The sequence below is a fragment of the Dermacentor albipictus genome, chromosome 6 (assembly GCF_038994185.2).
Source record: "Dermacentor albipictus isolate Rhodes 1998 colony chromosome 6, USDA_Dalb.pri_finalv2, whole genome shotgun sequence".
In the NCBI taxonomy this organism is placed as follows: domain Eukaryota; kingdom Metazoa; phylum Arthropoda; class Arachnida; order Ixodida; family Ixodidae; genus Dermacentor; species Dermacentor albipictus.
In genome coordinates, this window is record NC_091826.1 from 21,441,116 (window position 1) to 21,468,800 (window position 27,685).

A 27,685-nucleotide genomic window follows, 5' to 3' on the forward strand; every position below is an offset into this window, starting at 1 on the left:
TAGATAGATAGATGCTGCGGACTGTACGAAGCCAATTCCGCGACGTTATATTTCATCGTTCACGCGTTCTCGGGCAGCAGCTGGAACGTGGACTCCTGCGAGTCCAGCCGGTCGGCCCGCAGGACGCGGCGGTTCCTCGGCGGCACCTTGATGGTGCACCGCCTGGTCAGCCGGTTGCAGATGAACGTGCCGAGCAGCATGATGAGCGCCAGCGCCAGCGCCAGCGACACCAGCTCCATGACGCCGCCTTGCGGATGCTCTTCGTCGCTGGTTGGCTTGTCCGACGACCCCTTGACCAGTTCGCTCCGGCTCCGCAGGTTCTGGCGCGGGCTCAGCTTCCTGTACGTCGAGTGTTCGATTTTAATGCGAACGATATTTTTTTTAAAAAGTCGTCTGTTTTCTAATCTTTTAGAGTCTGATTGCTCGACAATGTGGGCACTACTTGCACGGGAAATCGAAATGTATATCCAAAGAATTAGCCAAGTTTCACTAATAATAAATGTTTGAATTAATTTGAGCCACTACGCAATTTACGAGTTGATAGGCGATGGGGTCGTACGGCTTGCAACGAATTCTGGGGCGTAAACACCAGTTCTCAGGTGCGCCATCCGAGTTCTACTCAAGTTCACGGCCGTTTTACTTCTTTTTACAAGAGGCGTCTTTTAAGCATTGCAGGACAAATAAATAAATAAATAAATAACTGGAACACCAATGCATTTCGGCGCGCCACCCTGGGATTGTATATCTCGAAACTCGTTTCAAAGGGAGCGAATTCGCCTTGCGAACTCTCTGGCTGCAATTCGCAAGTTGCAGTAGTTCATTAGTAATGATTTGCTTATTAGTCGATTATATGCATTGCTACTTCTCGTGCAAGTAATGTCCTCCTCTTGCATTAGTCCAACTGAAGGAGTATGTAGTTGTGACCATCTGCCGCAGACAGTGGCTCATGCCGCCGCAGTAATTACGTGCCACTAACCCGCGCTCATCAACGTGCAAACCTATAGCCAACTTGTAGACCTTAAAATTCGTAAAATTACCGCAGACACTACAAAGAAACGAGGGACTGGGGGGGGGGGGGAGAGGGCAATAGGAATTATTTTTAGAGTAGACTAAGCGGGGCACACCTTTCGTGGGACACGTACTCACTGCATGGGCGATGATTTACAGCAGAGTCTGCTTACAGTAAAGACTGGAAAAGTGGGAGAAGCGTGTCAAGTGGTAATAGTGATAAAAAATTGAGGTGAAGACCTAATCCATAAGGCGGTTGTGGGAAGGTTAATGGAAATTTAAGATGTAGAAGATGCAACGGCGTTTCCAACATGAGGAATTCCCTAGGCAAGTAATAATCCCTGGGGAATAAGAGAGCGGCAAAGTCGGTAGTGCCTAGCTTGCAGGCTGGTTGCCACTACTGCTTTGTTCACAGCTAGGCGTCAGGAATAAGAGTACCCAGACGACGTCCTCGTTACCTTCTCTGAAGAAACAGTTGAGAATATGATCGGTGCGTAGTTCGTGGCGAATATTATGGTTCTATTAACGAAGACATTGATATTATGACTCCGGAGGGTCTTTAACTTGAGCTTGTTGGTATGGCTTCATTACGGGAGACAGCGCAAAAAAATAAATAAATAACAGCTCAAAAGTTGGCAGTCAGTGCCTGTCCAGTCTTTATTGCTTGTCACGCTATTTTTCGCTATGTTCCCCGTGATTATGCGGTTCCAGTACGCCTCGCTGCTTCGGACCAGATGGCAAGAGATGCAGTTGAAAAGTCTGAAGCGTTATTTTGAACGCGATGACTATAGATACGCAGAAATATTTGGTATCCTTCCGCGCGCGTGCCTAATCTTGCGTAAAAGAAGCTACAGTATTCGAAGCAGGGCCTTTCAGAGCGCAGCTCTTAAGCGCCCGTTCCTGCGTTGAGCGTCGGTGTCCCTCGACGTAACCGCGCGAACGAGCATAGCGAAGGCTGAAAGAGCGAACGCGGAGCGCTGCGGGGGATGATAGAGGGCGAGAGCGAAAGAGCGCGAGGAGGGAAGCGGAGTAGGAGAGCTTGGCGAAAGGGTTAAGGGGAAAGCGGAGCGTCGCACGAGACATGATGCTCTGCGGCGGCGATGCAGTACGTGAACGCGTCCCCCGATACCATGTACGAAAACACGGAGACGGCGTGGCCTCCGGACCCATTGCGCATGCGCTACTTCGCCTGTGCCGCGGCCGCTAGAGAATGCATCCGCTCCGCGCGAGCCACACGTCCATGTGTTCCGCTTTCTCTCTGAACAATGAGCGATGCAACCGATAGAAATGCTTCGTCATGCCGCTGCTGCTGAACGAGCTTCCCGCGCCGCCGCCCAAAGGACCCTGTCGTTCAGCATCAAATTCTTTGCCACAATGTATCGCGAATTCAAAACAACAGCTGAACTCAAAATTAGCATTAGCTAGTATCGTATACGTTGGTGAATTTTTTTTCGTCCGAAGAATACCTAAAAAGTGGGCAAATCAATAAAATAAACAAATAAGCGCTTTATACGACCTGACAGAAAAAAATGAAAACGTAATGGTTCGATGGTGGTTGCGGGTAGCGGCTGACCGAGCATTATTTTATCTTGTATTAGCGATAGGCGGCACACATAATCTTTTTCAAGTGTAAATCAGACAAAAGGCTTATTCTAGACGCGCAACTAAATTGTGCCACAAAATTTTTTTCTACAAGAGTTAAGATTAAGAACATATTGTAAAATAACCTACGTAGATACCTTGAAAAACAATGTAGGTTGTACAAAGTGGCATTTCGTCGCCTTGCCGCTAGGATTGGCTCCAATGACACTGACGTCTCGACGGAACATAGTCTTCCGGCTTAGTGTACAACGTTTCTGTGCACAAAATTTGGGCAGACACACTTCAGATTGCTTAAAAGATGTCTTCCGACTTACGTGTACAAGAGTTCTGTGTACGAAATTTTGGCAGACACACTTAAGATTGCTTACGTGCGGGAGTGCGGAAGCATTATAATCACTTTGGTGAAATGTTTCTTTTTATGCGAAGCATATTACGAGAGCTCAACCCAGCTCCTCAGGCGCGGCGGTGTCGCCTTGAAGCCACGTGACACCGTGACGTCACGACAGAGGAGAAGTGGCTTTGGCTCAACTCTTGCAAGACGGGCTGGGTGGGAATCGAACCAGGGTCTCCGGAGTGTGGGACGGAGACGCTACCACTGAGCCACGAGTACGATGCTTCAAAGCGGTACAAAAGCGCCTCTAGTGAATGCGGTGTTGCCTTAGAAACGAGCTGTTTCTAAGGCGTGCGTCTCTTGCTCAGGCGCACATTTCGTTGCCGCGCCGAACGCTGCTTTGCTCGACGCTCACCGCGTCCAATGCGGGGCGCGTAGTCGCTGCCCTGTAGCCCATTGTCTTACACCCCTTGGCGGGTCGACGGGAACGCTGTCGCGTTCCACTCTTGAAGGCGAAGCAGTAATGCATGAGTTGTTTCTTCGTCTAGCCGAACCAAATATAGCCAAGCAACAGCAGTTCACCAGGCTAAACAGTGGTTCAACAACTAAAATAAAGGCTAGTATGCTTCGCATCCTGGGCTTAACCTTACCTAAGCCATTCATTCATTCACAAAACTTTATTAGCGTCCTGAAGCCCGGTCTTTTCAGACCGAGGCGGGCCGCGTCCACGTCGGCACCGCCAGGCCGAGCCTTATGGCGTCATCGTGGACCCTCTGGACAGCCCGTAGCTGATCTTGATATGAAGAGCTTGTTATGAACTTGTGCCAGTAAAGCCATTTTTCTTCGGGGTCGGTGAGAGTCGCGGGACAGCCCACCAGCATGTGTCTGATGTCAATGATGCCATCGCACACGTTACATTCTGTCCTAATTTCTCTTTCTGGGTGAATTTTATTTATGAAATACGGAGTGGGGTACGTCCCGGTTTGCAGTAAACGTAGCGTCACTGCCTGAGCCCTGTTCAATTTTACGTGTGGCAGAGGGAATTGCCTACGCCCCAAGTAGTAATATTTAGTTATGTCGTTGTAAGTTAGTAAGTGATCTTTATGTTCCCCGGAATGGTAGTGGGCGTCGGTTCGGTTCTGACCGGCACGGCAAGCAAGTCCTCGTGCCAGGTCGTTCGTCACCTCGTTGAGGTTGGGCCGAGTCTCGTCCACTTGTCCCATATGTGCAGGAAACCATCGGATTTCAGTTTTGATAGTTTCGACCTTGTCGATAATTTTAGCCGCAGTCCCAGCTACATAGCCTTTGTCAAAGCTCTTAATTGCTGCTTTGGAATCGCTATAGATGAAAGACCATTTACGGTTCCTGATGGCTAGAGCAATCGCGGCTTGCTCCGCCACCGTGGAATCCTTAGTGAAGATGGTGATGGCGTCCCGTACCTCGCCCCGGCTGTCGACCACCACGGCGGTGTAGGCCTCTTTGCCTTTGACCCAGGCAGCGTCTACAAGGGCCGCCTGTTGTCCTAGCTGTTCAATTTCTTTCAACAAAGCTTTCGCTCTCGCTTTTCTCCTGCTAACATTGTGTTCCGGGTGCATATTTCTCGGGAGGGGGGTGGTTCTGATCGCGTCTCTAAGTTTCGCGCTCAATTCTACCTCGGATTCCTTCGGGTTCATTGATCTATTTGGGTCTGTCCCTATCGCTTTGAGTATAAGCCTGCCCGCTCGCGTTTTCGTCAGTCTTTCCTGCTGCGCCATCTGTTGCGCTTCCGCCATCTCTTCTATCGTATTGTGCACGCCTAGGTTCATGAGCTTCACGTTCGAGGTGCTGATGGGTATACCTAGGGTAGCCTTCACTAACTTTCTGATCAGAGTGTTTAGCTTGTTCAGCTCGGCCTGCGACCATTTAAATAGACCTGCCACGTAGGTGAAGTGACATAGAGCGAAGGCATGCACTAGCCTTAGAGCGCTGTCCTCACCCAGGCCTCTGTGTCTGTTGCTGATTCTCCTTAGTAATCTGATGACTTGGTCCGTCTTGTTGGAAATGTGCTGAATGGCATTCAGGTTGGTACCTCCCGCTGCTATGTGGAAGCCTAAAACTTTAATATTTTCCACCTGCCTGATCGCGGATCCGTCGTGACAGCGTAACATAATCTTGGGTTCCTCCCCGGGGACGTAGCCCCTGGGTCTTCGACCCCTGCGTCGATGTTTTAGGACCAAAAGATCCGACTTTGCCGCCGAACAGTTGAGTCCCATCTCGCCTAGCGTGCTTTCCACGGCGTGTATGCTCTCTTGCAGTCTGGTCTCCGTTTGGCCTACGTTACCGTTGGCGCTCCATATGGTTATATCATCGGCGTATATTGCAAAGTGTATACCTTCTATGCTCTCCAGTTTCCTCGCGACTCTGGTCATTGCTAGATTAAATAGCATGGGCGAAAGTACGGCCCCTTGCGGGGTGCCCCTGTTTCCCAGCCACAGCCATTTTTTTTTTCGCGGTTTCCTTTTCCGCGCAAGTTCTCGCCTTCGTTTCAACTGTGCCTCGATGGGGCAAAATCAAAACGCGCCAAGTGTCTCAACGCACTCTCCTGGCCGCGAGGAGTTCATAACTCGAAGGACCGATCGGCGGCGTGCGATTGGACATAAATGCTTTTTATTTCAACGCTAATTTTATACGCTGATGACGTGGCGCCACCCCGTTGGCTACGCCGTCACGTGCCCGATTACGCACGCACTATAGGCGACACCTAAAGTCCGGAAGATCGCTGCGAGGTGACGTGCGCAAGGATGCACGCACAAGGTATGCACACCTTTAGTCAACCAGAATAGTGGAGCCATCCCTTGAGTATCTCTCCAATGTATAAAGAAAAGTTGTTTTTTATTTATGAAGTGCCTGCCGAGATTTATCGCTCACGGCCAACGCCGCGGACGCCGACACCGACGCCGACGACACCGGCTTTTCTGCGACACGAGCTCCTTAACGCTGTCGCGTTAAAACGTCTAATGAAGCATCTCATTGAGAGTGTGTTCCCTGTTCCATTTTATCGGTTAATGTTTCAAGAAGGGCCTGGGCAAGACGTACTTAAAAGGGTTAAAAATATGTGGATACCGGCGAGAGTCAAAACATTTTTCTTCAAGCTTCACAAGGGAACCTTGCCTGTTGAAACATGGTTAGAGGAAAGAGGGATTTATGTGCCGTGGGGAAGCAGATGCTTTCTGTGCAACAAAGCTGAAACGATCGAACAAGTCTTCATTGACTGTAATAATGCCATATTCTTTTGGGATATATTTCCATATATTACAGAGAACTTTAAAAGATAGACCTACCCCTCAATCCACATGGCGTTCGTTTTTTACCACCTGAACCGCGATTTTTGAACAGATGAATGTTATCTTTTTACTTGGGTTGCACGCAGTATGGCGTAGTCTGTTGGCATACAGACATTGCGATGTTAAAGGCCGATCTGTGTATGAATATCTTGTGGAAATGGTTGTGATGGGGGTACGTGACGTGTACGAAACGAATGACTGTGATGAACCTGTGGTGTCAATGCTTGATACTTTAACCCATATAAAACGTGCGTGATCTATGACAACAAACTCTTCTGAGGCTTGTAGCCAAGCTGGAAATAAAGAAAAACCCGCCCTGGCGTCGGGGAAGCGGGCTCGCCTCGGCATACCCCGGCATGGTCCCGGGTTCGATTCCCACCGAGATCGAAAATTGCTCAATTATCCCCTTCAGAGCCATTGATTTACTTTGTTTACAGGAACATGCCCGAGAAATTTGACGTTAATTCGAACATTCTTCACGTCTTTCTATACTATTTGCGGCGTCGGCCATTTTGGCACCATCGCTCGGTGGCGACGCCGACGGCGTCGGATTTTCTCGCGACGGGGCCTCGGAGGTGTTTCGGATATGTATTTTTGTTTTATACTTGTCGCCTAATAAAAGCCCAGGCTTGGCTTATAATCTTTTCACAGTAACTCCAATCTTGCTCCACAGGTGACGAAGCAACGCGACCACTCGAAAGGCGGTGCTTCGACCACTCAACTCGGACACTTCTCGAATCATCATCATCATCATCATCATCAGCCTGGTTACGCCCACTGTAGGGCAAAGGCCTCTCCCATACTTATCCAATTGTTAATATTTCTGTACTCCGCTTAAGCGAAACTTCGGATAAACGGAACGCGTTCTTTCTGTCTCGTCGAGTTCCGTTTAAGTGGAGTACGTACATTAACATACGTACATTATACAGTAAGCGAAGTACGGTACGTTACACAGGCCCTGGACCATCGCTGCGTACTTCCGCGAACGAGCCCGACGCTGGGTAGGAGCAAGGTTTGAGTACGGGCTAGTTGGTATTCCATGGTATAAATCGTCACTTACAGCGCATACATAGACGGAGGACAGAAAAGGACGACGTAGACAAGCGCTGGGTAGGACTTTGGCGACCTGACGAGAACTGACTTTTTTATTTTATTTCGGCATGGCCGCGCTGGCATCGAGACGCCTTATTGGGCTCGCAGGATAGCGTCGCGTATGGCGTAGACTAATTGATGATCACCGATTGATTCCAGGTAAAGGAGTGCCGATCGATTCTGTTAACTTTGGTTGACCTGCATCGGCGCTTGCACTCTTAAATCTCGTTCCACGTATGCTCCCTATGGAAGCGCAGCGTTTCTGCATATGTTCTGCATATGCATATGTTCCACGTATGTTCGCTAAGAAAGTGCAGCGTTTCTGCATACGTGTTCCACTTTTCAAGCTTAAGCGCAACGATACTAAGAGTGACGTATAGGAACAGTGCCAAGGAGCTCTACCGAAGGAATAGCAGACGATCGTAGGTTCCATTTCGTAAATGGCACATTATTGCAAATGTGTGTTGCACTTAGAGGACTCTATGTGCATAACAAGATGAACGAGTGTAGATAGACGTTGCACTGCTGGTGACATGCAAGTCCATTGTTCAAGGGAACGTGCAAGCAGCTGTCTCGCATCTTGCTTGTGCTGCAGCTGCCTGTGGAAGTGCTGTCAATGCATTATACAGGTGTATATACGTATATGTAGACAAGAAGAGCCCAGCGGCCATGTTCCGAATGTAGCCTTCCGCACGTTTCCAGACTACCCACACAGGGAAGTTGCTTATCTCTGCCAAGGTGTGCTTCCTTTAACAATCGATCTACGTGTATACGTGTGCGTAACATCGCTGGCAATTCGAGGGCACCTTGTCGGGCAAAATGACGTCATTCGTTGGTAGGGCGCGCCGTCAACGTAGCAGCGACTGTATTTACCTTTGCTCTTCGCAAAGAGATCCTTTATCTTACGCGCGCGTTCACAATGGGCCGAGAGGGTGGCTCTATTGCGAAGGAGATTCCTCGGGTGCGGTTCTGTCAGGTCGGCGAACTTGGACGATTTCCATCTGCGCAGCCTTCTACGAAAGGCGTTATTACCATGCCTGCCAGAAAAGAGTGCACGCGCGCACTTATCGTTGCACGAGTGCTATAGGAATATTGGACATGCGTTGTATCTAAGGGCACGTGCTACTACTTGTCGCGAAGTCGTCACTATATCATGTCACGGCCGCACGCGGTTTTCAGGAAGTGTTGCCATGGACAGGGCGTTATATTCAAGGTGACGCTTCGCACAGATTAGGGTACGATTTTGGTCGCATTTGCTGCCTATATAGGCAAAAGCAGGCTTAGAACAGGGTACATGCAATAAGAGCAGATGACTGCATTGAAGTTTCTAGTCTTCACTGTTCGCAAGTTCCAACAACGATGTTTGCCAAGTAACTTTGGAAAACTTGGCCACATATCTATTAATCGTGCGTGCCAGCGTGTACGGTCTCACTTTTTTTTTTAACGACGCAGTGGCTCACAAGAGAGCAGAAGCCTGCGTTAACCAAACTGGCACCTACCGGATCCGTCATCTTAGAAAAAAAACGAAAGAAAGTTAACCGGAAGTAGCTCTGCATCACATGACTGTAAGTAGCCAATAGCAGCATAGCTTCTTCTCCGCGCATCGGGCAGGCTATGTTTTGACAATCGCACCTCCGATCCTTCGTAATTTTTTTTTCTTTCCTTCATGCTGGAGCATCGCGTCGCGTAAAAAAAATTAGTTTCTTGTCTGTCTGTCTGTTTCCTTCATGCTGCATGAAACGCAACGGCGGCATTTGCCACTTCGTTATACGGCACGCTGTAGAAGCTTGCCTATACAAATTCAAGTGACGAGAATTTTCTTGACAGAAAAGCTTAAATGGGGCCTGAGCCACTTTTTATCGAAGAGGAGAAACGCATTTGAATTTAGGATAAGCTGTTTCAGAAATACTTTGCCGCAAAAAGTACTTCAACGCGTTCAGCAGAAGCGGAATTATTGGCCAATCAAACACGGCATCCACCGTACTACCGCTCCTGCTTCACTGCCTTGCACTGCGAAGGAGACGGCAGAGCGGGGCGCGACCACAACACTCAGCCTTCTAAATGTCACAGTGGCGCGCAGTTCAAATTTGATTTCGAATGTTAATGTCGACGCCAGTACACATCCGATTTTGGTGCCTATACGACGCGCTGCATAACCGTAAGCCAAACGCGGTTGTCCTCAGCGAGCTGCAGTGCGCTTAACCAGCGGACTCGTTGCGACCTCCCGCGGCGACCGCGATGTCCACGCTACGTAGCAGACCGAAGCTACCAATAGCAGCCGCGTATGGAAATCCGCTTTGTTACGAAGTGAAGCGTCCAGAAGAGGTTGAGGAGCAGGCTTCATGTCGGAAAAGAGAGCGTTTGAGAGACAGGCGACTTTCGAGTTCCGCTTGCGAGCTCCACCCACCCCGTATACGACCGCAAAACTTGGCTGAGGTGTACACAACAGCGTGCGCTATACGCGGACTATGTTATTTCACCAAGCCCGAAGGTCGGTTCAGGACCCCTTTAATGGATCTGGTCAAGTTTGCAAAGCTTACATTGAAGAATGTTCAACTCAAGAGAGATGTTCTCAGGAAGATGGCGGCTTGAAGCGATTAACAGTGGTATAGAACGAGGCATATGTTAACGCTTCGATGTCGAAACGTTGGCTTCAGCGACATTCCTCGTTCTCGACCTTTGAATAATTTGAAAACATTGTTCGAACCGACGAAGAGCGCAGACGTGCCGACGTATATAGCCGTCACTCTTTCTGGTTGCATTGCCAGAGGCAAGGGGTGCGACGTGAACTCGATTGCGTCGCATGCACTCGCCTGAATGGGTCTGACAGGAAGTTTGCCTTGACGGCGAGGACCTTCTCGCCGTACACGACGCGGGCTAGGTCGTCGGCCAGGTCCCGGTGTCCGAGCTCCTGCAACCGCACCAGGAGCGCATGGAAGGTGCTGTTGGCCGGACGCAGCCGGTTCCACAGTTCCAGCAGCCGGTAGCAGGACAGCGCGTGCGACTCCGCGTGACCTGCATCAGAGGTTAAGGTTTCAAGCGGTGTTGTGTGCGACTCTGGTGCGCTTTCCCGCGTGCGCTACATGCCCTTCGTTCGGCAAATGCAAGCCAATGCAAGTCGAGGGTTATACCGCGGACCGTTGCGTGCGTGACCATGGGCCGACTTCGCGAACAGCGTAATTTGCAAGTCGCGTTGTTAAAGACGCCAGGCGCTTCAAATTCGCGGATCGCGAGGACTTACCGTTGGCTTCAGAAGTCTGTAGTACGGCCCACCGCAGCGGTTGTGCGTATAGTCAGTGACACGCTTGGAATTTTTCCGGCAGAACTGTTACATTTAACGGGACTACATTACTGGTTTGTTGGTAGTATTTGTAACTGTTATTATATGCGACCACCGCTGTCGTATGCGGAGTGATTAGCGTGCGTCATAGGGTCACTGCGGCTCAGCTTCCGGGTCACCGGCGTGTAGTTACTGGACAAAACCGGACGTGACTCGTGCTGCTGATTAATGGGCTCCTCATGGCTATTGATGGAAGCCTATGATCTCTATTTCATGCACTGTGCCGGCTAGGACTAGAGTCACCTGGCGGCTCGGGACACGGGCGGAATGCGAGCTTTCGGAGTGTGTCTTTGATGCAGCACTAAGGCGCCAGACAGAAAGGGTCGACACCCTCCCGGGATTCTAAACTGCACTCGACACTCCACCTCGACTGAAGGAAGTGGGTGATGGTGCCGCCACTCGAGTGAAGCGCTCATTGAGCTTCCTTGGCAATCCACGGCGATTGATCCTGCTCTAAAATTGCGCCCCCACTCGTTCCTCTGTGGCCAAGATCGCCATATTGCCAACCCTGGTTTGCTTGTAAAGTAATTACGCCCTCTCCTGGCTAGTATATTACTAGCCAGGTGACGTTGAGTTTGCTCGCGTGTATTGTGGAACAAATAAAGTTGTTTCACTCACTCACTCACTCACTCACTCACTCACTCACTCACTCACTCACTCACTCACTCACTCACTCACTCACTCACTCACTCACTCACTCACTCACTCACTCACTCACTCACTCACTCACTCACTCCACTCACTCACTCACTCACTCACTCACTCACTCACTCACTCACTCACTCACTCACTCACTCACTCACTCACTCACTCACTCACTCACTCACTCACTCACTCACTCACTCACTCACTCACTCACTCACTCACTCACTCACTCACTCACTCACTCACTCACTCACTCACTCACTCACTCACTCACTCACTCACTCACTCAGCCAGCCACCCACCTACCCACACACCGAGGGTTGTTAATGAGGTGCAACGCCATCCTTATCCTTAGTCGAGGAAACAGCTTCAGCTCAAGGCTCGTTTAAATAAATAAATAAATAAAAATATGCGGGGCTGAGTTCACGCATACCGTCCGGCGTGTAGTCGAGGACGTAGTCCTCGGAGGAGAGCAGTGACTCGACGAGGCTGCGGCACTGGTCCAGCTTCAGTCTGTCGGCCACGAGCCGAAGCTGGGCCTGGTTCAGGTCGGTCGGGGCCCCGTCCAGGGCGACTGGCCACGCATGCAGAAGCACGACCGTCAAGAGTACGGGGCTCCAGCGCCGGGAGGAGCGGAGGCCGAACATCGCTTCTTGCCTTTTGTCTTCTTCTTCTTCTGCTACGAGAGGCGATGATGATGATGACGCCTTATTTAATGGCACAAATCCACTGTGGGGGGGATAGGTCACGAACCGGGTGGTCTTGCTCTTTGTCTTCTTCTGCTACGAGAGGTGATGATGATGATGATGCCTTATTTAAAGGCACAAACACTCTGTGGGGAGATAGGCCATGAACCGGGTGGTCTTGCTTTTTGTCTTCTTCTTCTGCTACGGAAGATGATGATGCCTTATTCAATGGCACAAGCTCACCGTCGGGAACGGGCCATGAACCGGGTGGTAATAATGATTAAAAAGAAAGAATACAAAGGAAAAGAAAAGAATAATCGAAGATGGGAAAGAAACCGATAAGAAATGAAATAGAGAGAATTTGTTTGAAGGAAGGTAGAGAGGTCGGCCTGAGCTAGCGTGTTCTAGCCTACTACTCCGCAGAAGGGGAAAATGGAACGGTGACGTGAAGGTTGGATGAGGGGCGATGATGACGCGTAGAAGAGGGGATGCACAACGATGAAGGCAAGTTCAGCATTCTCATGGTTATGAAAAAAGTCAGCTTCTGCAAGAATATGGTGTTGCCATGCGCAAATACGCTAACGGCGGTGTAGCCGAGAAGGTCACTGACGATAAAATAGAAGACCCAGTATATTACATGCCATCGATCACTTTTTTCTTATTCTGGCGCCGTTTTCCTGCCTTAAGAAGAAATAAAATATTTTAGTATCAACGGTCACGCAACTTGGTTTAAATATTTCCATTTTAAGTATCCTTTCTCTAGGAGCCTTCTCTCTTGGAAACCACCACAGGAATGTCTGCTCAGCCGTGGAGGAATTCCTATGGTTTTTCAACACGTTCTTCTTATGTTCTTCATAGATTATTTTTATCCGTAATACCTACATCTTCCTAATACCATCCAAATATTGGCCAATCCCCCACAGTGGGTAAGCGCCATGGAGGAAGGATATCCTATAGTATCTTATCCTTAAATGTCACACGATGTAGTATTTCCGCGAAGACCGTACATCAGGAGTAAGGATGATACTCCGATGTTTCCTCCCACGAAAAAGGAGCACTCTCGCTCAACGACAGCCTGTACTCCAGACCAAACCTCAATGCCGATCTCACAGGGCTGCTTCTTCGCTTCACAAAACATCGCGTTGCTTTAGTAGAAGTCATTCAAAAAGAAAGCGTTTCTGCAAATAAGCATCACCAGCACAGACCGAGACGCTTTGCGCTACCTGTGGTTGGTGAAAGCGCCCATGCAGGCCATGTCAGCCTTTGTCTAACGTTGTTGGCAAGTGGCGTACGACCAGAGTCGGAAGAACTAGAGAACGTGCGCTTTGCAGCTGAACAAGACCTCGAGCTACGCAGGCATCTTCCGATTGAGCAGCAGCGGAACAGTTGCCTCGGCAGTGCCCTCATATTCGTCCAGTACGTCGCATGTTACAAGGGCTAATACGCTGCTTCTTGGCGGTAACGCGACGTTGTCGTCAACGATGCGCAACTCGTTGTCACGACTGTCGCAATTGCTGCTTGCTAGAGCGGGCGCCGTCGATAACGTTACCCGTGGCTCTTGCAAATTAACGATAGCTCCATTAGCCTGCAGGACGCCCATGCTCTGGAAGGCAGACGACGTTCCCGAATAAATGAAATAAAATAGTGTGTAAATGCGATAGATGATGACCTCAAGGACAGTGGCCCCTTCCCACTGAGGCAGCAGTGGCAGCCTCTTATGTGGGAGTGGCGCGTATATACCCACTCCGGGGAACTGGTCAATATAAGAAATTTGAATATATTTGAGCGTAAGGGTGATTGAGGTATTTAGGGGATTTAGCGCCTCGCAGTAATTCTGGGGCTTTCAAACTAGGCTTTCATAGAGCCAAATAAACGAGAAAACAAGAGAAAAAGAAAGTGTGTGAACGAGCATTCAGAGCCTGATCAAACAACAACAACAGCAACAACAACAACAACGACGACGACGACGACGACGTTGTGTGCATTATGACGAGGAATGAAAGCAAAAAAAAAAAAACTACAAGTGCCGTCCACGGGTGTGCATACTTCTCTGTGGTCTTTCATTTTCGTGTACAAATTTCGAGATGCGCCTAAAAGAGGTATAAAATGAGACGAATAAAGTAACAGTTAGTTTAATTGATGCAGTCGGCGGCACTCGCAAAGCAAGTTTTCCGTGGCATTCCTGTGATTGTACCCCCCGCATGCACAAAAAAATAAAAGAGAAAAAAATTTGAAGGCCCAATTTACTCTGTGAAGTTGGATTGCCAGTGAGGCTGTCACCATCCACTTAACCTATTCTAAGTCTAACGAATGAAATATGAGTACGCCGTAAAATGCAGTGCATAACCATTTATTGCTCAACGACATTCCCGACAACTTTATTATCGTTTTCGGTTTTGACAGCTGCCACGTTCTTCGCCATAGTTAGGTCGACACACGAGTCACGGATGCTACGGTTGTTAACACGCAGAGTGTACACACTGGCATAAAATCATGCCGCCCGTGTGCGCTACATGTGTTTTCTTTTTTTTTTCGCTAGATCGTCGATTTCTAGAAAGCCGAGTTTTCTGTGGACCACCACGAAAGAATCGCCAGCTGGTGTGTAAACAGCTTCGCTGTAAAACTGCTGGCTCTCCCGTAATTGAGCGTAAATGTAAGCGCGAAATAGAAGCCGGCAAAGCAGATTAGTTGGAGATGGTACTAGCCACAATGTTAAAATGGGTGTAGCGCATGTTCGCAACGACACACCCCGCCACACCGCACCACACCACGCCATACCGTGCGCTGGGACGCTATAACGTAAAACTGTTCCAAACTTTTCTATTCCAATTCTGCTACCAGCCCTCCACGATTGGTCAAAAACTTTTTTCAACCACGCCCACTTCACCTGTCTGTCACGGACGTCACGAAAACCGCGATACGTCCCCATCTGATATGATGTGTATACACTGCTTATGCATGATTTGACAGAAAAAAGAAAAACAGTTATTTCTGATTCGACCTCTTCTCGCTATTAGCCCTCGGCTATTGGTAAAAAGTTTTCGGGCTGCACCAACTTCACCTGCCTGTCACGCGACGTCACAAAACCGCACAAACTCACCGCGTCAATGTGACGTGTACGCGATAAAGATGCATTAATATGCCGAACAAAACTGAATTTTCTTCGGAATAGGCGCAGGCTGCCCCGTTCCGAAAGGAATAAAAGATGGCTGCCGCCGATCGCTGAGACGCTGGCTACTTGCACCTGCCGGAGAGCATGGGTGTATTTGCATATAATAAAACTTCTTGCGTGGCCGTTCAACGTTTTCGAGCCCTTTCGGCACGTTTACCACCTCATTCTGCCAACTCTTCTTTGCTGAGGGTCAGTTTTAGCGTCATTATTAAGCTTCCGTTGCATGCCGCCGTGATTTTCGACCAGCCACCACAATATAAGTAAGGGAAAGCCGACCAATCGCAGACGCCGGCACCACCCTCTTCATCGGGTTATCGATTTTCAGTGCACTGGCTCTGCCCCAGTGAATCCCTCTCCACTTGAGCCTTCTCCTCGCCTCTTGTCAGCCAATTAGATACGACAAGCCGCTCAGTGTTGGCAATGTTATTCGTATTTCAAGCAAACAAATGTGACCTCCTGTGAACGAGGAGAGCGTTTGATTGGTCTGTTCAGACAAACCTGCGGGTGACTGCCCGGCGCTTGCGTCGGTGGTTACGCAAATTTGACGTCAAGAAATTGGAATAGAAACACATTGGAATAGTTTTACGTTATAGGGCCCCTGGTCCATATGGACGGGCTGCCCAGCCAGAAGAAGAAAAGCGCCTGAAGGAGGCGCGACCAAACGTCTCAGAAAATCTCGATTCTTGCTCCGTGATCTCGACGCAAGGGTGTGAGTGAGTGAGCGAGTGAGGAAACCTCTATTGTAGGTCCGGCGAGGACGCGAACTCGTCGCGCACCCGGCTAGTCCCACGTCGGGACCGGCAGGTCTGGCCCACCGGCCGCCACTATACAACCATGTTGTATATACAAATAATCACCATGTGTTCATTGCTGAGGTTGCTTCTATTTTGTCAAATTAATTACCATTTTGTACAAATTCATCACCTACTGTACTTTTTTTGATTGTATGCAATGTATCTACCTTTCTTCATATGTTACACTAGTTACTAAAATGATTTGTCCATTACCACTGTTTCTTCTCTTCGGCCAAATTTAGTTACTGTTGCTTCTTTATTCTAATTGACAATTTGACACTAGTAAGCACTTGTTTGGACAAAGTATGTATCACTTTTCAAATGTTTCGTTTGTTATCATGTTGAATTTTTGTTACAAGGTGTACCCCACCCCTTATGTAACACCCCTGATAAAGGGGCCTTTAAGGAAATAAACTGACCTGACCTGACCTGGCCACTGAGCAAAGGGCCGCCACTGAGCTAAGGGCAAGAAGCTTCACGGTGCGTTCTCTTGCCAAGGCTGGCTGCGTGACGTAATGCTCTCTCACAACATTTTTCTCCCTCCGTGAAGGCAAAGCAGCGCTTCCAGACGCGTCCGGCGCCACGTCACACAGCAGCTCGGCGAGCGCAGCAGATCAGCATGCAAATTACAATTCCCAGAACTGAAGTGTATGGTGCCCTGTAGCTGCCTTTTGAACGTCGCTATTGGAAATCACAATAACTCGAGCGTGCTAGAAGTTGCAGCTTGAGTGACGATGTGAACAAACATTAGGAAGAACTCGGAAGCAATATATATTGTAACTTGTTTGGGACTAACTAGTGTATGTAATGCGGCCCTGTACAAAGGGTGGAGCGGGGGGGGGGGGGGGCGGAGGGGAGTCGGGGGTTCTCGTTTTGTTCTCTCAACTTGCCCGAACGTGACAGTCCCACATTCCAGCTGAATTCCCGCAGAAGTGGTCTTTGAAAGTTTTTTCCGTTGTTGTTGTTGCTGTTTTCGTTTACACAGGCCCCTTCTCGAGCATACCCTTACCCCACAGCGGTGTGTTACGGGCTGTTTAGCAGGCTTACATTAAAAGGCGAAGCATATTTGCGCGACACAGTAGCATTTGCAGGCAATGAAGAAAAAGAATATAAAAGAATAAATTACTTAAGCAAAACGGCATAATAGAGACTTTTAGCTTGTACGCTATTCCGGTAAACGGGAGCGGTTTGGGCGGATTACCGTATGGTCGGGGCGTAAACGTGAGTGGTGAAGCCGCCTGGTGTTGTAGAGCTCAACCAGACAAACGCATAGCTAAAACTACCGTAACTCACCATATCCTGCTTCGCCACTCGTGCAAATTTTTGGCAGCGGCGTAATTGTGAACACGATTACGCCACTGTCGAAAATTTACCCCAGCAGCTAAGCAGAATACAGTAATTAGCTCTGTGTTTGTGTGGTTGAGCTTTGCGCCACCAGCTGGCGCCACCGATCGGGCCGCTCACCTTCACGCCCCCGCTAAACCGGAAAACCGCTCGCGCTTGCCCGGATACCGGACGCGCTAAACGTCCCTAATAATACGGTGCGATACACGAAGCATCCCACGGACAAGGCACCAACAATGGCGCGCATTTGTCACGCTATGCCTGTTTGCACAGGTGCACAAAAATATACAGAGGTGCATAGCACAGTCGCTGTGCGTTCGTCCATTGTATCGCCCCATATTTTAGCGCTTTGGTAACCACGAAAGTGACATAAATGTAGCCTGCAAAGAAAGAAAGAAAGAAAGAAAGAAAGAAAGAAAGAAAGAAAGAAAGAAAGAAAGAAATGAAAACCTCATGCGGCGAATTCGAATAAGCTATGCAGTGACGTCAGCACTGTTGAAAGATGTGAATCCGAAACTTTGTCTTGTACCGGGATGGGATATTTCGTTTACATCGCCCGGGGTGAGTTAGCCGGCGGACGGAGACGAAATCCGAATGAGCTGTAAATAACGCACTTTCCTGTAGGCGCAAGGCGATGAAAGCTGTATTTTTTTTGTCTTCTTTCGGTCTTCGTATCGTACTCATCCGTTTTGCTGAAATCGTATGTTGGCAAAGAGGCGACGCGTTATTTTTATGCAGCGCCATTGACTATTACATATTTTCAGGGAAAAATAGGCGATACAAAAGTACAAATCATGTCTAATCCAATTGGTTTCTGAACCGTAACGATCCACGCGTTGGGCCGTGTCATCGATTATGCAGGAGGGTTAACGTAGGCCTAACACCGCAGCTATGAAATACGTGAGAACGATACTGCTGGTTGACGCGATTATGCCCGCAATTAGCGCTTAGATGTTTGGAGGTTGTCCAGGCGGGCCCTTCCTTCAGAGTGTATTAGCTAACTGCAGGGACGTATACCGAGGGGTCGGCGGCCACACCGGGTACGTGAACCCCTCCCCTCCCCCAACCTCTGTGTGTCAGCTAGGATTTCTGTGTACCAGGATGCGCCCCCCCCCCCCCCTTTGCTCCGAAAAATATTCCTGGCTAGGCCACTGGTAAATTGTAGTGTATGAGCCCCGCCACGGTTTCAGACTCCGCGCGAAGCGATCAGATCGGTGCAGCGTATTAGCTATTCACACGCGCATTCCTCTGCTCTTCGTCGAGTGCCGAATCGGTGCAGCCGGAAATAAGTCGCAAGCACGTACCCGCACACGCCAACCGTGCTTCGTGGTGCACGTCGCATGTTGACGCAGCCAACAGTTATCGCTTTCTCTAGTTATGCTGCATGTCAAAAGTCTACGCAGTAATTCCCCAACGTCCCTTCATGAGCTGACACAACGTAACATCCTCGCAGAACGACTAAAAAAAAACAAAGACGAAGAAATAACGAAACTAAAAAAAAATACAGCAACCAGCCCGGCTCGCCACTCGCTGGTTGCAACACTTTGCCTACAGCTCTGCTATCGCCACCGCGGCTCGCTCTCCTTCGCCGTCGTCGTCACCTTCAAGCAGTTCAAGGTCGCTGACAGGATGACTACCAGACAGGAAGTGGTGTAAAAAATCGGTTTCTATGGTGACAGCAGCGGATAAGAACGGAGAAGGGGTCCTATATAGAGTCGCGATCGGCGCAAAGGCGAGCACCGCATTTGCATCCGCCCGCCGTCTGCAAGCCGTCTGCGACCGTCTGCTATCTCCGCTAGTTCGCGTCTGCAGCCGCCGTTGTGCTTTGACACACCTACTCCGTACGTCTTACCCGAGGTGAGCTTGTTGAACTTGCTGCATGCTGTGCTGTGCAGTGGTACGCACTAGTGAACGCGTTTCTTTTGTCCAGGCGCTCTTTTGGAATAATTCCGGGCTGGAATAATGCAACGGCTCTATTCCGATGCGATTCCTTTTCTCGCTTCGTCAGTGCACGTCAGAGCTACGCTCCGCCGGCGTTGTCCAAGGGACCAGCCAGCCGCGAAAGGTGGATGACAAGAGTGGCATAGAATCGAGCGAAAGGAATCGCTACAGTATACCGGCTCAGTTTGGTGTCATCTTCCTTCGTTACTGCTGCTCTTGTCGCTCTTAGCAGCTGTTTCATTGCTTTCTTTATTAGTTTTTTTTTTATATGAGGAGAACCCTTGGTACACATGATAGCATTTGCGACCACAGGCAGGCCCTTCGCAATCGATAGCGCCAAGTAGCAAGCTCCATTTCTGATTCTGCGCCGTAGCTGACTCACGTATGTACACGTACACGGTGAATCCGAAACTTCATGCTACAGGCACGGAAACGCTGAAATGCAGATTGGGTTGGCGTTCAGGCGTCAGAGCAACCTTCAGGCAGCAGACTTTACTGGGCTGCTATAGTGCGAGGATTCATTTTATTCGGTTACATATCTTTCTTATCATCCTAAGTTCACGGCCGGCCGAGCCCAGTGATAACGGAACCGAAGCGCCGCTCGGTCTATACTGACGAAGTGCGATGTGAATAGAACTGTTACGTTATCCAGGATCTCTACAGGAAAACGGTGAATCCGAAACTTTATGCTACAGGCACGGAAACGCTAACATTCAGGTTGGGTTGGCGTTCAGGCGTCAGAGCAACCTATAGGCAGCAGACTTTACTGGGCTGCTATGGTGCGAGGATTAATTTTATTCGGTTACATATATTTCTTATCATCCTAAGTTCACGGCCGGCCGAGCCCAGTGATAACGGAACCGAAGCGCCACTCGGACTATACTGACGAAGTGCGATGTGAATAGAATTGTTACGTTATCCAGGACCTCTACAGGAAAACGGTGAATCCGAAACTTTATGCTACAGGCACGGAAACGCTAAAATGCAGGTTGGGTTGGCGTTCAGGTGTCAGAGCAACCTTTAGGCTGCAGACTTTACTGGGCTGCTATGGTGCGAGGATTAATTTTATTCGGTTACATATCTTTCTTATCATCCTCAGTTCACGGCCGGCCGAGCCCATTGATAACGGGGCCGAAGCGCCGCTCGGACTATACTGACGAAGTGCGATGTGAATAGAACTGTTACGTTATCCAGGACCTCTACAGGAAAACGGCGAATCCGAAACTTTATGCTACAGGCACGGAAACGCTAACATTCAGGTTGGGTTGGCTTTCAGACGTCAGAGCAACGTTTAGGCAGCAGACTTTACTGGGCTGCTATGGTGCGAGGATTTTTATTAGGTCCCATATCTTTCTTATCATCCTAAGCTCACGGCCGGCCGAGCCCTGTGATAAAGGAACCGAAACGCCGCTCGGTCTATACTGACGAAGTGCGATGTGAATATAATTGTTACGTTATCCAGGACCTCTACAGGAAAACGGTGAATCCGAAACTTTGTGCTACAGGCACGGAAACGCTAACATCCAGGTTGGGTTGGCGTTCAGGCGTCAGAGCAACATTTAGGCAGCAGACTTTACTGGGCTGCTATGGTGCGATGATTTTTATTAGGTCCCATATCTTTCTTATCATCCTAAGTTCACGGCCGGCCGAGCCCAGTGATAACGGAACCGAAGCGCCGCTCGGTCTATACTCACGAAGTGCGATGTGAATAGAATTGTTACGTTATCCAGGACCTCTACAGGAAAACGGTGAATCCGAAACTTTATGCTACAGACACGGAAACGCTAAAATACAGGTTGGGTTGGCGTTCAGACGTCAGAGCAACGTTTAGGCAGCAGACTTTACTGGGCTGCTATGGTGCGATGATTTTTATTAGGTCCCATATCTTTCTGATCATCCTAAGTTCACGGCCGGCCGAGCCCAGTGATAACGGAACCGAAGCGCCGCTCGGTCTATACTGACGAAGTGCGATGTGGATAGAATTGTTACGTTATCCAGGACCTCTACAGGAAAACGGTGAATCCGAAACTTTATGCTACAGGCACGGAAACGCTAACATGCAGGTTGGGTTGGCGTTCAGGCGTCAGAGCAACATTTAGGCAGCAGACTTTACTGGGCTGCTATGGTGCGATGATTTTTATTAGGTCCCATATCTTTCTTATTATCCTAAGTTCACGGCCGGCCGAGCCCAGTGATAACGGAACCGAAGCGCCGCTCGGTCTATACTGACGAAGTGCGATGTGAATAGAATTGTTACGTTATCCAGGACCTCTACAGGAAAACGGTGAATCCGAAACTTTATGCTACAGGCACGGAAACGCTAAAATGCAGGTTGGGTTGGCGTTCAGGCGTCAGAGCAACCTTTAGGCAGCAGACTTTACTGGGCTGCTATGGTGCGATGATTTTTATTAGGTCCCATACCTTTCTTATCATCCTAAGTTCACGGCCGGCCGAGCCCAGTGATAACGGAACCGAAGCGCCGCTCAGACTACACTGACGAAGTGCGATGTGAATAGAATTCTTACGTTATCCAGGCCCTGTATAGGAACACAATGAATCCGAAACTTTATGCTGCAGACGCGAATAAATGTTGAAAATGCTGGGCGTAGGGGTCAGACATTTAGGGCAGGGGGGCCTTTAGGGTTCAGATCAGTTTTTTATTATCCATATGGTCGTTATTCCCTACGGTTTGCATGATTACCTTTTCTTCCGCATGACTGCTTCGAAACTGCGAAATACACGTCGCGTTTCTGCTGTTAGAAAGAAAACGAGGCAATCGTGGGCTGTTTTCGTTTGCTTTGTGTATCAGGGCCTCTTGTGCCCGACTGCTAAATACAAGATTTTTTTTTTTAGCTGCACCAAAATTTTAAAATATTGCCTATGGCAGAAAGCACAATTCTAACCGTTGATGCCGCTGAGGTATCACGGTGGTTATGATTAATATGTAAGCGCCATCAGTGTATAGCACCACATTCGGGCGCGCTATCGATAATGTTAATTGTGACCGCACCATTGTTGCACGTGGCGGTGTGCTATACAGTGGTGGTGACTAACAAAAAATTGGGGCCCCTTGATCCTCCCTGTTCGCGTTCATCGCACAGAGAGGCCGGGTCTCGATTCCGGCAGGTCAAGTGCCTTAGGGTAGCGTACGAAGGTTTGCTGGTCAGCTGCCTGCTGTCCAAGCACAACGTGACGCCAACGGTCGAAAGGATGTGCCACATCTGTCGCCGTGGCCATCAGTGGCGCTGGCTAACACTCCCCGGGTCATATCTTGTATACACATACATAGATATCAACGAATGTGGACGTGGAAACAGCTGCCGCTGTAGCTCAATTGGTAGAGCAGCGCACACGTAATGCGTGCGATGTGAATGTGATGTGAACGCCTGTGTAAGTTCGGCTCCCTCCCCTGACAACTTGTTTTTTTTTTTTCGTCCATTTGAATTTCCGTTTACCTCTCACTTGTGCACTTAAGTTATAACAAATAATTTCCCCTATTCTTGGCTTCATCAACTGTTGGCTTTTGAATAAGCGCTGTGTAATTCGTACGACTGGTAAAGTGTTCCTGAATCAACAAAATTCTCGGTTGAACAAGATAGTTATGGGGTCCAATTAACTTTATAAAATTCATGCTCAACTGTGATAGTTCCGAATTCTGGTTCAGAATTAAGCAGCAAAGCGACTATGATATTGCTAAAGGGCTGAAGTGTCACTGCGGTTACTAGGTGCTTATCTATGCAGCGAAAGCGAGCCATGTCTTCGACGTCGAAGAAGCACCGCAACTTTGTCTCTGAGCCCATGGGAACAAAGGACGTGACGGAGCTTGCTGGTATTGGCGACGCCCTCGGCAGGCGGCTGAGAGACAGAGGGTTTGATAAAGTGCGTTCAAGCGTTCCTGTGGTCCTATATTTTCAAAGATCATTTTCGTGGATGCCTTCACTTTTGCGTATAACGTAACGTCCAATGCGACGCCTTGTTGGTGAGACGGGTATCTCGTCCACTGGTCTGTCCGATTAAAACTCCCTGAAAGTGATGTTGCTGCGAGTGATCGAGCGAGTTAACGACCCCTGTGTCTGGTGCTGCGCCTGCAAGCCTCTCTACACTTGAGAGAGAGAGAGCGACAGAAAAAATGATTGAATAACTATGGTTATAGTAAAGGCATAGTAAACAACGCATCTGAATCTCTAGCCTGAGGCTAGGGATCCAGAAGGCCTGAATTAAACTGCAAAGCTATATAATACAATTTTGTGAATTTTTATTGGGGTATAAATCAATCAATGAATCAATCAATCAATCAATCAATCAATCAATCAATCAATCAATCAATCAATCAATCAATCAATCAATCAATCCATTCACACCCGCCAGTCCACAGGCTCGGTGGTCACTCACATGACTGCCGATTCGATGTAGGTGACCCAGTCAATTCAATGTAAGAGGCCTGGTACCAACATACACCTGTTGGTACCAGTGTATGCGGCCCGAGTCACTCACTCTGCAGAGAGAGGTAAGCTTAGCTGGGATTTGGAGGGAAGTGATGAAGCCGTGGCAGGACTTTCTAGGTGTTGGCCGAACATCTTGACGGCCGGCCTAGTTCGTTTCACTTGCACAATGTCTATGGGCCTTCTCGTGTGGCGTCCCTTTCTTTAAATTTGCGCAGTAATTACCTACAGTATTATGCTAACCACTTGTACTGGAGTTGCTATACTGAACACTGTCGAATTCCGCCATGTTGACGGTTCGAGCCAATCAGATAGGCCAGGGGCAGCGCTGACAGTCAATCGAGGCTGACCAATACGCAAGAGTTCGACAGGGTCAAGAATAACAGTCTGGAATGGCGCGTACGAAATGGGGGATATCGAAGGGAAAGTCCGAGGAAACTATAATCAAGATGAGACAGACCATAGAGAAACCAACGCGAAACATTTTGGCGCCATCTGGTAGATAGAAATCAAAACATTTCCAGGGCTCGGTGTTGTCTTAGACCCTAACAGCTTCAGAACAAATAAGTGAGCTCAGTACTAACAACAAAAATGCGACCTAATTTGGTCCTTCGCTTGAGTTAAGACTAAGTGAAGGCTGAGTTTGCCGTTTATTTCTCGCTGTCACTATGGGAAGAGTCAGTAGCAACGACGACCCAGGGTCGAAGTGGAGAGCCAGGGCGCTGTCGTGTTGTAATGCAGTCGCAGTGACCGGCAGAAGCTGTCGCGATACACTTGCGCCCAGTAAACTCTGCGCATGCTCAGCCATGGCAACAGGTAACAATAACAGGTAGGATGGCAACGCTATCCTATAAAACATATGTGTTCGGCTCGGCCCAGGGAGTGGTGGCCATACCTATTCACGGCTATGGCGGCGGATGTCGAACGTACCTTCTGCCGCAAACGTTACGTAGTAGGCGAAATTAGGAGCAGACAAGTGGGCAGCTAGAAAGAACTTCGTGTATATATATATATATATATATATATATATATATATATATATATATATATATATATATATATATATATATATATATATATATATATATATATATATATATATATATATATATATATAGGCTGACAAATGTATGTATACAGGGTGTCCCAATGTTAGGGTGTCCCGCGTAACGTTGAAAAAAAATATGCAAATTCTACGTAGCTGGATAGAATATTGTTTGCCGTCGCTTGGAGATACTCGGATGATTTTTCTGGATTCCGCCTAATTACATAATGAGCCTTAATTAACGAATCAATTTCTCAAATATGATTAGATGAAAAGTGTCAATTAGAAAATTGTAGAGCAACACGAAAAACTCCCGATACAGCTTTCTGTTGTGCAATACGTGCTGCATGAAAGTTTTTTTTTTTCTTGATCGTGAAAGAAGCCCGCGAATTCGCGGGTTTCTTTCAGGCTCGGAAAAACACTTGTGTGTAGCACGTATTGCACAACAGAAAGCTGTGTCGGGAGTTTTTCATGTTGCTCTCTAATTTTCTGATTGACACTTTTCATCTAACTACATTATTTGAGAAGTTTATTAATTAAGACTAATTATGCTATTAGGCGGAACGCGAAAGAAAATAACAATCTGAGTATCTCCAAGCGATCGCAAACAACATTAGCTTGGTTATGTCCAGATACGTGGCATTCGCGTATGTTTAAGCTTTGGCTAAAATTACGTGGGACATGCAGTATATGTATGTATGTATGTGCGGCACACTACAAGAGAAACAGCGCGAGAAGACGAATACACCAGAGAACAGCTGCCTGGTATTAACAAACCATTCTGTCGGGTTTTGTACGATTATGTGGCCGGGTAGTGTCTCATGGCCCCTTCAGCGCAGGAACTTCATTCGCGCCTCTTTTTTACGATAGTTAGGCTTATGTCAAAAGTGAGGACATGGTAAATATTAAGGGTAGTATTCAAGAACAAATATTCAGTTAGTAGTTAAGCGCTGGTCCTAAGTGCATGTGTGTATGGGTGTGTGTAAAAAAAAAGGAAGAACGATGTTTTAACAAAGGGAACTGTCCTTGCTAAGGCAATATTCGGCATTTTGAGTAGGAGGCGTGACTTTTTCAGGACAACGCGCGATGTTTCGACAAGGGAACCTGGAGGGAGGGGGGGGGGGGTATTCTGTAAGAGTTCACCTAGTGGGCTGTCCATTTCGGCCGCTGCTGATTGGCTAGGGCCACTCGTCCCCTCCTCTCTCGTAGAGCTGCATCCAACCAGCAGTGGCCGAAATGGACAGTCCACTAGGTGGACTCTTACAGAATACCTTCCCCCACCCCCCATGTATTCGTCACGGCAGCAGCCAGCTATAGGTTAACTGTCTGTACTGTCTTCGTCTTTTCGCACAGTTTAACTAGCAGAAACCGAGCCGTGTGTTTTTTTTGTACGGTTTGCTTTATTATTCTCGCTCTTTTAACTGTACCGCCACTCTGTAATGAAAGTTGCTTTGAAGACTCAAGTTGCACGCGGAAGGTCGAGGCAGACGCGCAAGTCACCCACGAGTGCACGATGATGAATCACAGATGCCATGACATACGAACATCGTTCGAAGAATTAAAGAAAAAGATAATTTAGGGAGCTTTGCATTTCTTTTTGTTTTGCTTTTGTATGGAAATGTGGTTTTTCACGTCTGTCTTGCGGTAACTTAAGCGAATGGACTGAACTTTACTCTCTTCTGTTGTTCTAGGCCTCTGTCGTCTTTGGGCAGTTCTTGGAGAGGAAGCAGAACCGGCAAAGCTTTGAGACCTGGATGAAAGGTGCCTGCGGTGCCAACAGCAAGCAAGCGGGAGACTGCTACAATTGCTTGCGCGACTGGTCCCAGGAGTTCCTGTGAAGTTTGACCCAACACGGGCACCCACTGTAAAGCCCGGGATAAGTGGAGCGAACTTTCACAGCGAACACCGCCCGGCACAAATAGACGCAGCGGGACGACGCCGACGGTTGGCTGGCATCATTTACATATTCGGCTAAAAGCGGACGGACGGCCACCGCGCATAAAGTTTCTCACTCAGGCAGCACACCAGCAATGGTCCAACCATGGCCCAATGCTGGCAGAAATTGGTGCCAATATTGGACCAATGTTGGCATATTGGCAAAGTGCAACCCAATCCAATGCTGACCCAGCGTTAAAGCCAAGATTGGACCAATGTTATGCCAATGCAGCAGCCATTGTGCTGCCAGCGTAGGACCAGCGTTAAAGCCAAGATTGGACCAATGTTATGCCAATGCAGTAGCCATCGTGCTGCCAGCGTAGGACCAGCGTCAAAGCCAAGATTGGACCAATGTTATGCCAATGCAGCAGCCAGCGTGGGACCAGCGTTGAGTCCTATCGTTGCCGTTATTAATGCCAGCTTTGAGCCAATGCAGCAGCCATTGCGCTGCCAGCGTAGGACCAGTGTTGAACCATATCGTTGCCATTATTAGTGCCACCTTTGAGCCAATGCCCTTTGCATGACGAATATTTTGTACACGCTGGCTCTAGAGCACGCAGCCATTCTTGCCGCAAACCTTTTGCTAGCGGAATTTTTATAGCAATTGTCCCCATACCGTCTTCCTCAATAATAGCTAGGAAAGCTCGACAAAAAAGATGTCAAGAAGCAGAATTCATCTATACTTGCAGATAATAATAAAAGAATACTGAAATCGAGTTTTATGACAGTTTATTTGCGAATAAATTTTCACAAACAGGCATTTTCCGTGGATCTAGATGGATGACGCTCGGTTATCTTCAACCAGTTTATTTACAAGCACTTCCCTCAGGATAGGAATTGGGCAAGGTGCCGAGGACGGTGGGATGGCCAGGGGTTTCAGGGCAGGGAGCTGACGTCGGTAGGCAGGTTGGTCAGTGCTTGGGTGACGGCGGGCTGATCAGGCCGCGAGGACCACGATAACGCGGTGGTTTCTTTGAAATTGCTA

The 27,685-nt window shown here is 48.5% G+C and overlaps 2 protein-coding genes across 2 annotated transcripts; one reads left to right on the top strand and one right to left on the bottom strand.

Annotated features, from left to right (window-relative positions):
* Window positions 1–12,035, bottom strand: LOC139046797 (uncharacterized). Its single transcript, XM_070520706.1, has 3 exons — window positions 11,775–12,035; window positions 10,170–10,371; window positions 1–339 (listed from the first exon to the last, which is right to left on the bottom strand). The coding sequence occupies exons 1-3, from the start codon at window positions 11,986–11,988 to the stop codon at window positions 60–62; spliced, it is 696 nt and encodes a 231-aa protein (XP_070376807.1). The 5' UTR covers window positions 11,989–12,035; the 3' UTR covers window positions 1–59.
* A 7,000-nt stretch (window positions 12,036–19,035) lies between these two features.
* On the top strand, window positions 19,036–27,416 carry LOC139060835 (barrier-to-autointegration factor-like). The gene is made up of 3 exons (XM_070540067.1): window positions 19,036–19,194; window positions 23,020–23,157; window positions 26,457–27,416. The coding sequence occupies exons 2-3, from the start codon at window positions 23,032–23,034 to the stop codon at window positions 26,601–26,603; spliced, it is 273 nt and encodes a 90-aa protein (XP_070396168.1). The 5' UTR covers window positions 19,036–19,194; window positions 23,020–23,031; the 3' UTR covers window positions 26,604–27,416.
* The last annotated feature ends 269 nt before the right edge of the window (window positions 27,417–27,685 follow it).

What these genes read in the sequence shown, in the direction of transcription:
- LOC139060835 (XM_070540067.1), top strand. Translation starts at nt 23,032, where the DNA reads ATGTCTTCGACGTCGAAGAAGCACCGCAACTTTGTCTCTGAGCCCATG. An exon ending in GAGACAGAGGGTTTGATAAA is followed by an intron (nt 23,158 to 26,456) that starts GTGCGTTCAAGC and finishes CTGTTGTTCTAG; the next exon opens with GCCTCTGTCGTCTTTGGGCA.
- LOC139046797 (XM_070520706.1), bottom strand. Translation starts at nt 11,988, where the DNA reads ATGTTCGGCCTCCGCTCCTCCCGGCGCTGGAGCCCCGTACTCTTGACG. An exon ending in CCTCGACTACACGCCGGACG is followed by an intron (nt 10,372 to 11,774) that starts GTATGCGTGAAC and finishes CCTCTGATGCAG; the next exon opens with GTCACGCGGAGTCGCACGCG. An exon ending in TTCCTGTCAGACCCATTCAG is followed by an intron (nt 340 to 10,169) that starts GCGAGTGCATGC and finishes CTCGACGTACAG; the next exon opens with GAAGCTGAGCCCGCGCCAGA.